The sequence below is a fragment of the Sminthopsis crassicaudata genome, chromosome 3 (assembly GCF_048593235.1).
Source record: "Sminthopsis crassicaudata isolate SCR6 chromosome 3, ASM4859323v1, whole genome shotgun sequence".
NCBI classification, from domain to species: domain Eukaryota; kingdom Metazoa; phylum Chordata; class Mammalia; order Dasyuromorphia; family Dasyuridae; genus Sminthopsis; species Sminthopsis crassicaudata.
The window spans coordinates 257,610,943-257,628,221 of NC_133619.1; the positions used below are offsets into that span (position 1 = coordinate 257,610,943).

The 17,279-nt window shown below is 32.0% G+C and overlaps 1 protein-coding gene across 3 annotated transcripts in view; it reads right to left on the reverse strand.

Annotated features, from left to right (window-relative positions):
• Nucleotides 1-11,242: 11,242 nt before the first annotated feature.
• The window catches only part of PKNOX1 (PBX/knotted 1 homeobox 1), a 149,901-nt gene continuing 143,864 nt past the window's right edge, over nucleotides 11,243-17,279 (reverse strand). For all 3 annotated transcript variants that reach the window (XM_074300548.1, XM_074300550.1, XM_074300549.1), the window contains one exon: nucleotides 11,243-12,803. In XM_074300548.1, the coding sequence (XP_074156649.1) occupies nucleotides 12,592-12,803 (212 nt within the window). In that variant the 3' untranslated portion in view covers nucleotides 11,243-12,591. The remainder of the gene's footprint in view (nucleotides 12,804-17,279) is intronic.

The following is a 17,279-nucleotide window of genomic DNA, read 5'->3' on the forward strand; positions in this document are numbered from 1 at the left end:
ATTGCAAACAAGATTTCTTTTTTAAAATTACATGTCTTTATTATACTCTTAATAAGAAAGCTATATATAGTAATCACAGTTCCATGAACAACCCTCTTATATGTTCTACTATATATGTATGTGGAAGTATTCATCTTTTTTAGTGTTAAGTTTAGAATTTTCAAAAATTAAAAAATTAAAAGTACTATGCCATAGTTTTTGTTTTAAATAAAAGGTATTTTCTTCCTTGTTCTCTGATTTTTTTATATGATCTTTCATATCCAATTTATATATTCGTTTGGAACGTCTTATGGGATATGATAAAAATCTTGGTCTAAACCAAATTTCTGCTAGACTCCTTTCCAGTTTTCACAGCAGTTTTAATAGAATCATGAGGTCTAATAGTTGGGTCTTTGGGTTTATTGAAAATTGTTATGTTCTTCCAGATATTATAAGTGCTTAATCTCTTCCACTGATCAAATTTTATTTTTAATCAGCACCAAATAATTTTGATGATTACTATTTTTTTGGTTTAATTTGAGAATCTTTAGGCTAGGCCCCTTTCTTAGAACTTTTAAGAAAATTATCTTCCTTAAGAGTCTTGATCTTTTAATTTTCCAGATGCATTTAGCTTTCTTTCTAAGTCAATAACATTTTAGGAGGTTTGATTGGTATGAATCTTCAAATTAATTTTACTAGTTTGTCATTTTAAAAAATATTCTCAAGACCTAGCCAGGAATATATCAGGATTATTTAGATGTCTTTATTTTTGTATCTCCCTCTACAGAGTATTTTGCAGGAGGGAAGGAGAACAATTAGAACTCAAAATTTTTAAGAAAATGAATGTTAAAATTAATTTTAATAAATTGTAGTTATATTCATATAGTTTCTTTTTCTTTCTTCTTTTCTTTTCTTTTCTTTTCTTTCTTTCTTTCTTTTTTTTTTTTTTTTTTTTTTTTTTTTTTTGCTGAGGCAATTGGAGTTAAGTGATTTGCCTAGGGTCACACAGCCAGGACATGTTAAAGTGTCTGAGGCCCCATTTGAACTCAGGTCCTCGTCTTCAGGGCTAGTGATCTATTTACTATGCCAAATAGCTGCCCCTTCATATAGTGTCTATATGTCAAAGGATCTTTAGATATTTCATTTATTCTATAGTTATTTTAAATGGAATTCCCTTCAATGGAAAGGTTGATGATTTATGTGGGCTTGTTTTATATTCTACTTTGCTAAAATTATTGTTTCAATTAGTTTTCACTGAATTTTAAGGGTTTTCTAAGTAGATCAACATATCATCTTACCCTTGGCAGTATACCTCCCAGGGTTACACACATAGATGTTGATGTTGACTCATTCATTGCCAGAGATAGCTCAGTGTTTGGGAAGCTCCAAAGCAAAGTGTGGGAAATAAAAGGTAGTATATTATCTTCCAAACTACAGAACTGCTATGCTGACCTCATTATTGCATGCCTGTGAAACCTAGTCTAACCAGCAGCGTACCAGAAAATTGAACTATTTAAATTTGAATTATCTGAGGAAGACTGAAGATTATCTGATAAGGTATTAGACATTGAAGTCTGCTCTCAAGCTAAAATGATGCTCATTCAAACTCTATTGTTGAGAGAGCAACTCCATTAGGCTGCCCATATTATTCGAATGTCAATCACATATTTGTCTAAAAGACTACTTTATGATCAACTTATGTAAATCAGAAGAAGAGATACAAGGACACTCTCAAGTTATCTCTGAAGAACTTTGAAACCAACTGAGTGATATAGGAATTACTGACAAAGAACTGTGCATCAAAAAAGGTACATGTTGTATAAGTGAAGCAGAAGTGCAAGAAGCTCAAAAGAGAGGTGAGATGTGCAAATTTAGAGACATCTCCATTCCAAATGTTCATAGGAACTATTTGTGCCAACCTGTGACAGAACCTTCCAAGGCTGCATTGGTCTTACCAGACATAGATGGATACACTGTACCTTGACTTCAACATAGTGAAGTCATTTTGTTCTTTAAGAAGGACAATAGCCATGTATTTGTAAAAACAACAATAATAATAATAATAACAATTTTGTTTCCTTTTTGCCTATACTTTTTTCCTCTTTAACCTTTCGTCTTTTTGATTTAGTGATTATTTCCAAAATTATATAATAAATAGGATTATGATGAATATTTTCACTTTATCCTGATATTGGAAAGACCTCTAGCATTTTTCCGTAGGGAACACTCACTCTTTGTTTGGGATGGATATGCTTGAATATATTATTGTTATTTTTTGCAGAAGCAGTTGGGGTTAAGTGTCTTGCTCAGAGTCACACAGCTAGGAAGTGTTAAGTGTCTGAGGTCACACTTGAACTCAGGTCCTCCTGACTTCAGGGTGGTGTTCTATCTGCGGCACCTAGCTGCCCCATATATTATTTTTTAAATATATAGATTCATATACTTTATAATGTCCTTGATATCAGTGGGCATTGTATTGTCAAAAGTTTTTTCTGCATCTATTGATATTTGATTTTCATATTATTGTGTTTGTCATTTCCCTAATATTTGAGATTAGCCTGCATTAAGGGGTACAAATCCTAACTAGTCACAGTATATGCTTGTTTTGTATATTACTGTAGATTTACTAATATTTTATTCAGGATTTTGAATCATATTCATTTGGGATGTTGGTCTATAATTTTATTTTCTAATTTTTATCTTCAGTTTTTATATATTTGTTTCATGGAAGGAATTTGATAGAATTGATTTTTTCCTCTACTTTAATAAAAATTGACATGACATGGATTATTCTTTGAATATTTGATCAAATTAATTTGCAAATCTTGGTTTTTTTCTTTGAAGGTAATGTATGGATTATTCAAATATGCATAATTAAAACTGTTTATTGATTTGTTAATCTTGGCATTTAGTCTTTTTGTAACTATTCCCTTTTATTATGAATTTTTTTTCATCTTTTGATACTCCCCATTTGGTCCCCCCGATTTTCATCAGATTGGTTAACAAGCTACTTTATTCAATTAAAATGGGTACTGTTTTAAATAAAACTTAATTAAATTAACTGAATTAAATAATTCAATTTTTATTTTCAAAAAAAAATTTGTTTTGCTTCTCTAGATTTTTTTTTGGTGGGGAAGGGTTTCTGATCTGGTGAGATGAATTTTCCTGTAAAGACTGTTTTGACTTTATATTGTTGTCGTCTAAATTTGACTTACTCTTTTGAATTGATCCTTTCATTTTCAAAAAGGTGTCACGTATACTTGAACATATGAACACTACTTTATCTGCCCAGTTAGTATCACCAGATATTTATAATTACTTTTTCTAGAAATTTTTCAGGTCCTTAGCTTTAGCTTTTTCTTAAATTTGTCCAAGTTTGAAAGTGTGTGGAAAGGTGAAGAATTTACAGATTAAGCACATATTGATCAGAGACTGTTAGCTAACGTAGATCAGGCCTATAGGCCCCAATGACATGATTTTAGATAAAGCCTAGGCTACATTCCATTATCCAAAGAAGGGATTAAAAACATGTAAGTGGCCGAAGAGGCTGTATATCACATTGCCTACTACATTCCACTGACCAAATAGGGGAATACAGACTCATATGACCAATCACAACATATAGAGGGTGGGATTTTAGAAGTCCTTTGTCTGAAATGTATAAAAGCTGTGAACATTTTCAAGGGAGTGGCTCTCTCCTGATATGAATTTGGCTCACAGACCAGGATGGGGTCCACTTCTTGAGATTCTAATAAATAATTCTGCTTTCTATGAGTGATCTCTGCGTAGTCAGTTTGAGTAGATCTCTTTGTCCCAAACAAAAGGAACATACTGAAATCCTCAATTACTATAATTTTGTTACTTATCACAATATGTCATTCAGTGCATATTTGTTTAATATTAATATCTATGGTGCCTTCAAATATTACATAGTTTCCCTATTTGTATGTATTAAATTTAAAAAAAATAACATTTATCTTTTCTCCTTTCCATCTTACATCACTGAAACAAAAATTCAGTTAAGCAAAACAGATTCTCATATTGGCCACATCTCATCATATATGACAGATTCCTCTCTAGTTAGAAGATGGATTCCGTTTGCTTGTATTTTAAAACTTCCATTTTTACTTTTTTTTTAAACTTTGAGATGATTACTACTCTACTTTTAAAAATTTGCCTACAGCATAACAAATTCTGCTCTAATCTCTCATTTTAATTCTGAATCAGTCTGTTTCAAGTATAGTTCTTGCAAATAATCCATAGATTCTACTTTTTAGTGCATTGTTATGCTCTCCCATTTTATGAATAAAGTCATCCCATTGTTACTATTAGTTGGTTATTTCCCTTTTTCACATTTTTCTAACTTCTTTCTAAGGAAGATGGTGAAAACAAGGATATGTAATCAACACTATTTACCTCTAATTGACATGGTTGGCTTCCACTTCAGTATTCCTTCTCTTTCCTCACCTAGACTCCAATAGACAATTCTGACACTTTTTCTTTCTTTCCTTTGCAATGGGGGAGAGGGTATTGAGTATTCATCGGGGGTAATTAGGGGTTTAATTTTTGCCTTGTTTGGGTTCTTGCTCCTAGACTGTGAGACAACTGAAATCATCTTATCTCTGGTGCATAATCTCTAATATAGAGAGGTTTGAAAAGTCCAGAGGATAAAAGAAAAGGTTTAGTTCTCCATCTTGGTGGTCACATGACCTAGAATGCCTCTATAAAATTAAAAAAATATTAGAAACTATTGCTTCTGGATGTTACTTTTCTTTCTGCTTGGCAAGTAATTCAAGTGTTTTCTAAATCACTTCTTAGGCTCCCTTTGATGTCTTTGTTTCATCAATTGAATTATGGCTTTAAGTTTTGGTCTAAATCACAGAATTTTAGATTTGAAAGGAACCTTTATGCTTATTTCATGCAAGGATCAACTTGTTATTCAAGGAGCCAGAAATTTTAGGCTTTGTAGTCCAAGAGGCAAAATATTATATAGGTATTTATACACAAGAGAAAACAAATTTCCATATTTTTATTGACCATATTCAAAATATAAAAATAATAGGTACATTTTTTTGTAATACAGGTCTAATATTAAAAAAAGGAATTTGGGAGGAGGAGGGCAACATTTCACTTAAATGGGGTTCAAAGTTAATGTTCCTGTCACCAAAATCAATTGCAAATGGACACTTGTTAATGCTGTTTTGTAATGATATTTTACATATTTCATCTTAAAAAATGTCTTTTCACATAGAGAAGTACTGCCAAATACTACTATCAATCCATGATTATATGGGCTTAATTGAGCTGAAAGGCTAATGGTCTTAAATAAGTTTATTTTCTGTGGAAACATTTATTCAGCAGCTGCAATCAAATGTGATTTAATTAATTCACTATAAGTAAAATTTTTGCCTGACCAACAAATGAACTGCTCAGAAACTTACTTTATAGCAATAATGTGATGAATGTTTAATCAAATAACATTGATGTATTTCATATCCTCTTAGCATAATTAAATCACTCCTTAATAAACACAATGTTTTGCCATCAATTTGATTATAAAATAATCCACCCTCCACTGTCCTTTAAGAGCATGACATGTGAAATATAATTTCCTGTTTTGACATGAGGGATATGTGCTGGTAATTATATGTATATATATATTTATGTGTGTGTGTTTGTATGCAGGCATGTATGCTGATATATATGTACTAGGAAACATTGTCAAATAATTGCCAGTCAAGTCATTGCAATCCGTATTGAGACAAGGAACAGGGCTGAGAATATTACATGCAGTTTTTGTAGCAACTATGTAACTCTGGCATTGCAGCACAAAAATAGTCATAGGCAATATGTAAACAAAGGGGCATGGCTCTATTCCGATAAAATTTGTTTATGGATAATGAAGTTTGAGTTTCTTATGATTTTCATATATCACAAAATATTATTCTTCTTTTGATTTTTAAAAACCATTTAAAAATATAAACACTATCCTTAGAGCCATACAAAAACAGGAAATGGACCATATTTGACCTATTAGCTGTAATTTGCTGACTGATGATTTAGTTCAACTCATTCAAGATTGTAACCATGCACTATAATATAACCAACAAGTGGTCATCCAGCAAAGTTTTGCTTGAAGGAGGATTTACCAACAACTTTTTAAGGTAGCCACTTACACTTTTGTATATCTCTAATTGCAGCATTTTCTAGCACAATTCTAAATTGGTCTCTTTTGCTAATTGTTCCTGGGTTTTACTCCCATTGTTACACATAACAAATCTAGCCCCTCTTTTCTAATCATAGACCTTCAAATATTTCTGAAGATATCCAACATCTTTGTCCAAGTCCTTTCAACAGATGTTCATAAATAAAGCAAGATTAAATTTAAGAGATCTTATATTTAGATTAAAAACATCCATATTTACAAAATAAAGAGGCAAAGCTAGAAATCAATTAATCTGAAAGATTCTGAGAATTTTAGTGAACTGCAAGTTCACAAAGTGCAAAAGCGTGATAACAGTAACCAAGAAAGCTAATGCAGTTTTAGGATATGTTGAAAGGTATAGCTTTCAGGAATAAGGAGAGGATGGTCCCATTGAGCTCTGACCTGCTCGGGTCACAGCTGATTACTGTTTTGTTCTGGCTGCCACATATCAGGGGATGCTGGTGAGACAGAGAGCATTTGAGGGACATTTCAAATGGTGAAGGATCAGTTTATGTCACATTAGGATCAGTGTTGAAGGATATGACAATGTTTTTCAAGGAGAAGACAAGACTTAAAAGGGGGAAAGCTGCTGTATTCAGTTCTTTGAAGGACTGCCATGGACAAGATGGGATTAAGAAAAGAACCAGGAGCAATGAGTCAAAATGGCCAAAAGGAAAATTTAGAGATAATTTGAGGAAAATTTCCAAAAAATAAAAATTATCTAAAAGCAGAAATGGCTGCCTTTGTGAGATAGTTTGTTTTTCTCCAGAGCCTTCAAGATAAAGCTGAATAACCATTTGCTAGTTGTATTGTAGAGCAATTCTTTTTCAAGTGAGGGCTATTCTGGACGTTCTAAGGTGCCATTTGAAATTCTTTAACTCCAACTTCTAATAAACTAATGAACAAAAAATACTTTGCAAATAGCTAGTACTACACAAATATCTAGTTATCATTCTTTGCTATAGAAATGTCAAATTTTTATGTGACCATAGAAATACATTCTTCTGATTATTCCAATTATTCTATTTTTCTTTTCAGTTTTCCCTCTTTTAATCTTAATTAAAAGTTTTGTTTTCCTTCTTGGAACTCTCTTGAAACAAAGAAGAAGGAAAAAAGTAGAGGTTTCTTATTTTAATATTTATATTATTTTCTTCTCTCTCATATTGGGATTGTAATTCTTTAAAACACCTGGATGCTGTTCAGAATTGGCTATCATCTCCATAGACAGATTCAGAAAAAGCTGGTAACACAAGAACTGATGCAAAGTGAAGTGGAACAAGCAGTACACAATAACAGTTAATGTTGCAATGATAATCCACTGTGAAAGAATTAGCTACTCTGCTCAATACAATAATCCATGTTAATTTTAAAGGACTCATGATGAAAAATGCTATCCTCCTCCAGAAAGAGAACTGATAAAATCTTAAGTGTTAATTAAGGCATATTTTTTCACTTTTTAATTTTTCTTGCTTCTTTTTGGCAACATGACTAAAATGGAAATATGTTCTGCATAATTTCACATGTATATTGAGTCACATTGCTTGTTTTTTCAATGGATAGGGGTAAAATGGAGGGAAGGAGAGAATTTGGAACTCAAAAAATATTAAAACATACGGGAAATATTTTTAAATAAATAAAAATATAATAGAATATACATCATTAAAAATAAACCTTTTCTTCTAAGTCTGTACTTATGTTCAAAAAATCAATTTCACAGGTCTTTACATTTACCACTATTACATTTAATTTTATTAGCTTCAACTCAATGGTATAGCCTATTGATATTTTTTTGCTTGTTAAATTTGGTACATATTCTGCAAGTGATTTAATACAGCCCATTATAAATGAAAAAAATGTTTATTTCTTTCAAATTATAAACTTTTTATATATAGTCCCTGACAAGAAAAACAAGTATCTTCTTTAGCTTTATTTTGGGAGGATATTTTAAAAACTAGAAATAAAGGTTGTTTTTTAAATAACATTAAAGGTCTGGTAAGAATTACAAGGAAGGATACTTAGAATTAAGAAAACTAATTTCTTTTATTTAGAGGTCTGGATGTTTTTTCAAGGACTCCCACACAATGAATGATTTTTCATAGATATTCTTTGATGCTATTTGCTTAATACAAAGTAGGAAGAACATTATTGTTCAATCAAAAAAAATTTTTTTCCAGTATTTTTTGCTACTGTTATCTTGAACTTGAACTTAGCAGCATAGAGCTGGCTTTGAAATGAAAAGATCTGTGTTTAACTCCTGCTTCTGTCACATATCATTTATGTGAAGTGGGATAATTCAATTACACTCTAAGTGTTCTAGACAAGTTTCGAAGACCTTAAGAAAAAACTGGTATGTGTTAGTAGAGGGAGCTTCCTTGCCCCAGAGTTCCTGTTCCATTGAAATTATCAGTCCAGATCTAATCTGCTCCCTATCCCCATCTTAATTTTTTTCAAAACTTTTCAAAACCAAATTTCTCCTTCTTCCTTTGCATAGTGAAAACCAATTGGCCTCTGAAATAGGAGAATTAGTGATAGTATCACTATCATTTTCAATGTTGTTTTCAATTCTGGGCACTACAATTTGGTAAGGACTTCAATAAACTGCAGAGTGTCTAAAGAAGGGAAAGTAGGTTTCAAGATAAAAAGGGTCTGAAGATTATGCCATATGAGGAGCTGTGGAAGAAGTGGAGATTTTTAACTTGGAGAAGATAAGACTTAGGGGAGATAAGATAGCCTTCCAGTAATGAAGGACCATTTCCAAAGGAAGAATGAGAGACCAGACTTGTTTTGCTTGGTCCCGGAGGGCAGAATCAGGAACACTGGGTGAAAATTACAGATGTAATCTAGATGTAAGGAAAAAGTTTCTAGCAATGAGGATTATCCAAAAGTTACACCTCCAAGAGGCAGTGGGGAATGTTAAAAACACATTTGTACATATACATAAAATACTAGGTGCACAAGGAGGTTTCCCCTTAGTGGGAGTCTTGAAACAAAAACTGGATGACTACTTTTTGGGTACTTAATAGAAAGATTCTTGTTTAAATTCAGTTTAGATTTGATGGGATTCCAATAATAGTTGTAAATTAATTTTTGTTATGTTCAGGAATTATGCTAAAACCCTAAATGTCAAGAGACCGAGTTATTTGAATGCTTTACTTAAAATAGGAAATGTGTTTCATTTTCACGTAATAATACATCATCCACAAAGCATGTTTCTATTTTTAATTATTTTCTTTGATAAATCAGTTGCTTCACAAAAATCTTTTTTAAAGACAACAATCCAAGAAAAACTTAATGTTACAGTATTCACATTTTAAAGATTGTCAGTTTCATAGACCAAATATATTTAAAACAAAGAAAGTTTGCTGGAATATTTTTGTCACTATTTGCCAGATAGCCCTCTATATGGACGAAAGATTGGATGATAGGCTTAAATTTGTGTTAAAAAAAAAAAAGTGCCCTATTATTTTCTCACACAGATTAGAAACAAAGATCATTTAACAGATTACAAAGAACTAATTCATAAGAAAGAATGCTGTATGCTTTCACACAACAGGTTACCAATAAAAATATTTGGTAGTCTGTCTAAACAGCATACTTGTGCTCTTTCCCAGTTTATTTCACATACTGGATAAAAGGAGAATATATTTCACCACCTGGGGAAAAAAATCCCCAAAACACTGAAGCAGTTTAGCAAGTCCAGCAGTTAAGAGTTTTATTTGGGTTTGGCAAAGCCAACCTTAACTCATTTGATCTATGAGGGAACAACAATAACAACATTATCAATAACAAAATTTAAGAAATCAGACTTTAAAACACATTTAGAAGGATCCTCCTATGGTAAAGATTTCAATTAAGAATAGAGTTTGGGATTCAATTTGTTCATTCAAAAATATATCTCATAGATTCTCTTAGTTCCATGGAATAGATGGAAAGGAAAATTTTTGAGATACTGACTGAATTACTGAAGGAAAAACAAAAACTGCTTATCATATAAAAGTATGTTGAAAGCATATTAGTAGTGATGATTAAAGGCTTCTTATGGCATGTGCCCCCAAACCTAAATTTATCTTTTGCCTAGTCTTCTAAACTGGTAATTGAGGATTTTGGTTTGAAGGGAAACTATTTCAAACATTTTTAAAAATGAAAGGGAGGAAAAAAAAATATTCTTTAGCCTGAGTCACTATCCAAATCACTAAAGTTTGTTGAACTCTGATTTCCAATTTGCAAAATGAAAATAACTTTTATATTCTCCAAACTACTCTAGTTTGGCACTCTAATAAAGCACAATGCACCCAACTCACAATGTAATGAATCTATTAAATTTAACATGATTTCCAAATACCTGGAATAATTAAAAAAGCAAACAGTCAAAATTGGAACCAAAAAACTAGTAAAGAAGAATACTGGGAATAACATTAAATGGAAGAAATAGTTTCTGCACTTTCTGGTTAAAAAAATAACTTAGGCAACTTAAGAGTTTAAATCAAGTTGATAAAAAAAAGTGAGGTTTTAGTCACACATGTTTAATTACCATAATAAAATTTATAAGAAAATAATTCCTGCTTTTAAAAAGTGTATTTTTTTTCCTTGCTAAATTGAGTAGCTAAGTAATTTTAAGTTGGTTTTTGAAATAGTCTTTAAAATAAACAATTCTTTTAGAAAGCTAAAAGTATATGCAGTAATTTAACGAAGAATAACTTATAAATTTAATATTTACTGAGGGGAAATGGTGCCAGAAAACAAAATCTTCATTAAAAAGTACTTCATTATAATCTTAGTTCAATGACCAATTGGCTACATCCATCTCAAGAACTGATAATATCCAAATCATACATCTATCTCATGTAAACAAATTATTGGCTTTTCTTTAAAAATCATTTAAAGAATGTCTTTTTGCACTATAAAATAGGTTAGATTGTTGGGAGAAAAAAGAATAAGCATTTTTTTTTCTTTTCATTAGTTATATGTCAACTCAGAAATCAAAAGCTCTAATATTATTCCAAATCCAGCATTACCATAAGATCAAGAGGGGAAAATGATTTTGAGACTTCAAAATAGTTGACAGTATCTATAAGTCATGTTTAAAACAAGATATAATGAAGAAATGTTGATTTTCAGTATCAAAACCAAACAATTGCACATGAACAACCACCAAAAATGAAAGATGACTGGAAGGAAAATATATCATCAAACCATAATTATAATGAAATTAATTTTTATCACTAGTTCACGAATATTTTAAAATCACTTGCAGGAGATTGTTTGCTATTTATCCTAGTGTCCTGAATTATCTGAAGAGAATGTCACATATTTTACATAGCATTGTGTTGTTTTTTTTTAAACTCCAAAGCAACATGGTTAATGTGATAGAAAACTAATAAAAAATATTTAAATGAAAAAAATATGGACACTGGGTTATTTAAGATCTATTACTGGGTACCATTTTCATTTAACTTACTTAAATATATACTTAGCAAATATCTTTAGATATGTTTAGATCAAGTGTGAAATAACACATAAACTAGTATTTGAAGATACAAAAAATTTCATTAAGTAGTTGCTGTTTTTTGCTTCATTACTAAATGTAAATTATTATTCTGGGATAGATCTGAGATATACTCTGAGAACCATGAAATACTAACTTTTGGCATGTTCATTAAATCTGGTCAGTTTAGAAACTTCCATTTTGAAATACTAAATAAGTATTATTTTCTAGAAGTTATGTTCAATATAACCATAATCCCAATTAGTAACCAATTTATAAAAATAGTGTTTATCCAATAATTCCAACAAAGTAAATATAGGAGGGTTTTTTCTTTCTTTTTTTTTTTTTAAATAATAAATGAAACAGGCTCACTGAATGAGAAAAATTAAGCTTATTTTAAAATTCCATACAAATACAACTTAATCATACTTCTTTTATACTGGTATGTTGTTGTTCACCTCATACTGGCAGTTTTAAGGTGCAAAAGCTTCTTCTAAATAATTGGGCCTAGTGTAATAATCCAATTTCACTGGCTATAGATTTAAATTAGCCCATTGAGAATCTGCTTTAAAGTAGACAGAAAAATTAAAACAGCATAATTCTTTAGAAAATGGTAGCACTTTCCATTGATATAATAAAGGGACTCAAGGGATGTTTGTCATTCATTATATTAGAGTTAAACCTTTAAAGAAAAATTCAAACCCCCCCAAAACAAACAAAAATAAAACCACACACACATTTGAAAGAAGTTGCTGTACCTGCAAAGACTGTTTAAGCTTACTTGAAATACAAAAAGTGCACCCTTCTATATCTACATATAAAACATTAGAAATAAAACTTGTGTAAAATGTTTGCTGTGCAAACTATAAAAAGTCAGTCAAGTCCATTTTTCCCCCTAACTATGGTCACATTCTCTGGCTTCCTACTGCAGAGAATCACTGTTATCCAATACCAGGCCACTAATATTTGTTGCTGTGAGTTCTCCTCCGTCATCTTCAGTGCTATCCACAGATTCATCCTCACTCTGTCCTCCCATCATGACTTGTTGCACTGCTAATGTAGCACCATCAGATGACAGAGATTGGAGGCTGTCCACATTCATATTAACTGGTGCAGTAATGGTCACAACAGCTCCTGGGGGATAAATTTATATTCAACATTTATTTTAAGATTAGTACTCTCAAAGAAACAACATATTATGGACCGTTAGTATAAATAAGTACATAGCATACCAGTGTAAAATTTCTTATAAATTGTAATAAAATGTCCTATATGAATACATATATGTAAACATACACAAAACTACTAAAATGGAGTCATGTTATATTGGTTCCAGTATGATTTATACATAAGTAAGGTTCTTTCTATAGGGAGCTAGGGAATAGGGAATGCAACCTTATTTTGAGGAGGAAAATCAAGAAATAATAATATCAAGTTCTATGATTTACATAATGCTTTACAAAAATTTACATATTACATTTATACAGTATGGATATAATATCTACATGTTGTTTGATCTTTACAGAAACCCTTTCCTTATAAGTACTAAAAGTTTTATTAACATCACAAAAACCAAGGCAATGGGTCCCATCAGTTGCTGACAAAGAGAAATGGAAGGAATGGAAGCTGTGCCAGATTTTATATTCTTGGTCTCAAAGATCACTGCACACAGCGACTGCAGCCATGAAATTAAAAGATTCTTGCTTCTTGGAAGGAAAACTATGCCATCCTGGACAACATAGTAAAAAGCAGAAATATCATCCTGCTGACAAAAGTCTGCAGAGTCAAAGCTATGGTTCTTGTTCTTCTAGTAACAATGCAAGATTGTGAGAGATGAAGTAAGGAATGCTGAGTGCTACAAAATTGATGCTTTTCAATTGTGGTGTGGAGAACACTTTTTAGAGTCCCGTGGACAACAACTAGAGAAAATCAATCAATATTTAAATAAATCAATTCAAATTATTCACTGGAAGGAAAAAATACTGAAACTGAAGCTTAAATACTTTGGTAACATATTGAGAAGATAGGACTCACTGAAAAAGACCCTAATGCTAGGAGATATTGAAGGGAAAAAGAAGAGGGAACAGCAGAGAATGAAGTAAAAAGTTCCATGAAAACAATGAGCATGAAGCAGTACAGATTTTGGGAGATAGTGGAAAATACAAAGGCTTGGTGTGCTAAGGTTTACAGAATCATGAGAAGTCATTCATTACTGAACAACTAAACAATAAAAGATGAGGCTCACTGAAATAAAATTATTTGCATATGATCAAATATTAGCTAAATTCAAAATCAGGTCTCTTCTGACTCTGTTCAGAACTTTTTTTTTTTTAAAACCACTGCTGTTACTCCCAAAGAACTACAATCCTATTGCTGAGAATTTTCCGTTCATAAATACAAACTCTAATCTATTCATGTCCTCCTTACTTTTTGTCAATCTTGTATGCTTTATTCCATAGATCTTTCGTAGAGGAAGTTATCATCAATGACTTGGAAAAATGCATACATGCCATGTTCATTATACCTTATAAGTCTTCATCTAAACTTCTGTTCTAATGGCACTTATGATATCTATTTGCTATTTTTAAGCAACATATGACCAGCTCTGCCTCTTTTTATGTTAATATGTTTTGTTGCCAATATTCCTTATTTAATAAAAAATATATTTAATATCTACTATTGTACTAAGCAAGGTACAGGATACAAAAGTCCATTCTCTAACAAAAATCTGCCCTCAAGAACACTCAATGAAGGGAAAACATGCAAACAAGAATGCATTTGATAATTTGATAGGGGAGATAATACAAACAACTATAGTAATCAGGAAAGGTTTTTATGAGGGACACAGAAACCAATTCAGATGAGAAAAAATAAGTTGCCAGAAGAGACTGATCAGATAATTCATCAGCCAATTTAAATTTTTAAAAAAGATATATAAAGAAGATGGATGCAAGGGAAGTTAATGCAAGAATGATATTAGGAATTAGAACTTAAACTGAGAAAGAACTAAATTTGTTAAGGAAAGCTCAGGACAACAAAAAGTAAGAAAAGACAATCCAAGAAGACAGGACTCTATTCTATGGTAACTGGACCTGAGAAAAGGCTGAACTGTTCCACCCCTACTTTGCTAATTTTCTCAGCCAAAGAAAAGGATCTGTTCCTTGGAAAGGGTGAACAAAAATAGTTATGAGGGAAGGAGTTAATTTCTAAGATGAGAGAGGATAATGATAAGTACCTGGCTGCTCTTGAGAAATTCAAGTTATCTAGCCCACATAAACTGAAATAATTAAAAATGTGACTGAAGGCATTGTCAGTAACATCTGAAAAACCTTGGCGAAAGAGACAGGTATCACAGGACTGGAGAAGGCAAATATTGTCAGAATTTAAAAAAAATAATGCTAACAGCCAATGAGTTGATATTGATTTGATAGGATTCTAGAATAAATTATTTTTTAAAAGGTGGTAAAAAAACAAGAAGTAATGACAATAAAAAGCTTGCAAAGCTTCAGCAAGAACAAAGTAACCTCATTTATTTTCTTTTTTTATTTTCTTCCTTTTTTAAAAAATGAGGTTACAAAACTTTTAGCTCATAGAAATGCTAAAGAGAAAAAATGTACCTAGATTTCAGCAAAATAGTACATAATAAAACATTTCAGAATCTTACCACCATGTCTGTAGTCACTATCTTCATTTTGTGGAAAATATGGAAAGATGAAAGCTAAATAATAGCACAGTTCAAAGGATTTGGATCTAGCTGAATAATTGGTAGTTAATTATTAATGGTTTAATGTCAACTTTCAGAAGGAAGCACTCCAGGGACCTGTACTGATGAACATTTTAATCAGTGACCTGAATAAATGCATAAATGCCATGCTCATTATATTTTCAGATAGCAAGAAGCTGGGATTGAGGTAATGGTATAATGCTATAGTCAAAACTAATGAAAATTTAGAAAGGACAAAGGGAGACATGGCTTCCCCAAGATGACCTATTAATTGTAAAATTCAATAGTCTTTTTTCAGTCTTTATCCTTGACCTGTCTGCAGCATTTGGCACTATTAACCATACTCACTTTCTTAAATACTGTACACGATGTTATTGGTTTTAAATTTTCCTCTCATCTGTCCATATTTTCCTTCTCAGTTTCCTTGGCTAGTTCATCATTCTCATTCTATTGTCTATAAATGACATCTCACACCGTTTACTTCTGAATACTTCTCTCTTCATTCCTAATTGCAGCTGCCATTTATTTACCATTTTAACATTTGCAAAGTGTTTTACATATATAACTTTCATAACAATCCTGTGAAGTAGGTGCTTATAAACAAAGAAACTGAGGCAGAAAGTGACCAGTCCATAGAGTGTCTGAGGAAGGATTTGAATTCATGTCTTCCTGACTCCAAATCCTGGGCTCTGTTCACTGTCTCCCCAGCTACCATGTTCCCTGAATCACTGCTTGAAGTGATCTCATCACCCCCCTTATAGTATATTATACTATAGTATAATCAATACTTATAGGGATGAATTCTAGACCTAGATATCCAGCTCCAGTTTTTCTCCTGAATTGTACCTTCAAGTGCCTACTGGCCACTTCCAATAGGATGTTAGGCAGCTCAAATCTAACATGTCTAAAAACCCCTTCCTCTCTTCCTTCACTATTTATCTTAAGGGGACTAATATCCTCTTTATCATCTGGATTCACAATTCCAGAATTATCACTGATTCTTCCCTTTATCTCATGTGTAATCAGTTTCCAAATCTTGTCAGTTATTGAATGTATTTTGAATCCATCTTCGCTCCAATCACATAACCAGATCCTAATCATTTCTTATTTGGACTACTGTAACAGCCTTAAATGATTTCCTTTGCTCACCTGTGCTTTTTCAGATTTAAATATTTCCTTTAGTTTCTGCTTTTTTTTTTTTTATTATTGCTCATTCCATCCATGACCATTAGATATCTTCCCACAGCTTTCCTCCTTTCTGTGGCTGAATTCCTGGAGAAAGGCATCTATAACCAGTGCTTCCACTCTCTTACCTCTCTCTCTAAGTGCAGATTGGTTTCTAGAGCAACTGAAAATCTTCTCTTCAAAGTTATCAATGATCTTTTACTTGCTAAATGATCTTTTCGGTCTTCCTCTTTTTCGACTTTGCTGTAGTTTTTGGCACTTCTGATCACCCTCTTCTTGATACTCTTCTCTCTAGGTTTTTGTGACAGTATAATTACTCTGGTTCTTCTCCTACCTGTCTGATGGCTTCTTCTCAGTGTTCTGTGCCCACTAACTGTGGGGGTCCTCAGGCTTGTAGTCCTATTCTATTTATCCTCTATATCAATTTGCATGATGATCTCATCAGCTCCAGTGGATTCAATACCCTGTCTATTTATATGATTTTAGATCCCCTCCTGGGACAGCTAGGTGGTATAGTGAATAGAGAGGTGGGTCTGAAGTCAGGAAGAGCTGAGTTCAAAAAAGGCTTTAGTCACTGACCTATGGCCTGGGACACAACACTTAATCCTGTTTGCCTCAGTTCCTCATCTGTAAAATCTGTAAAAAAAATCTGCTGAAGGAAATAGCAAACAATTCCAGTTTCTTTGCCAAAAAAAACCCAA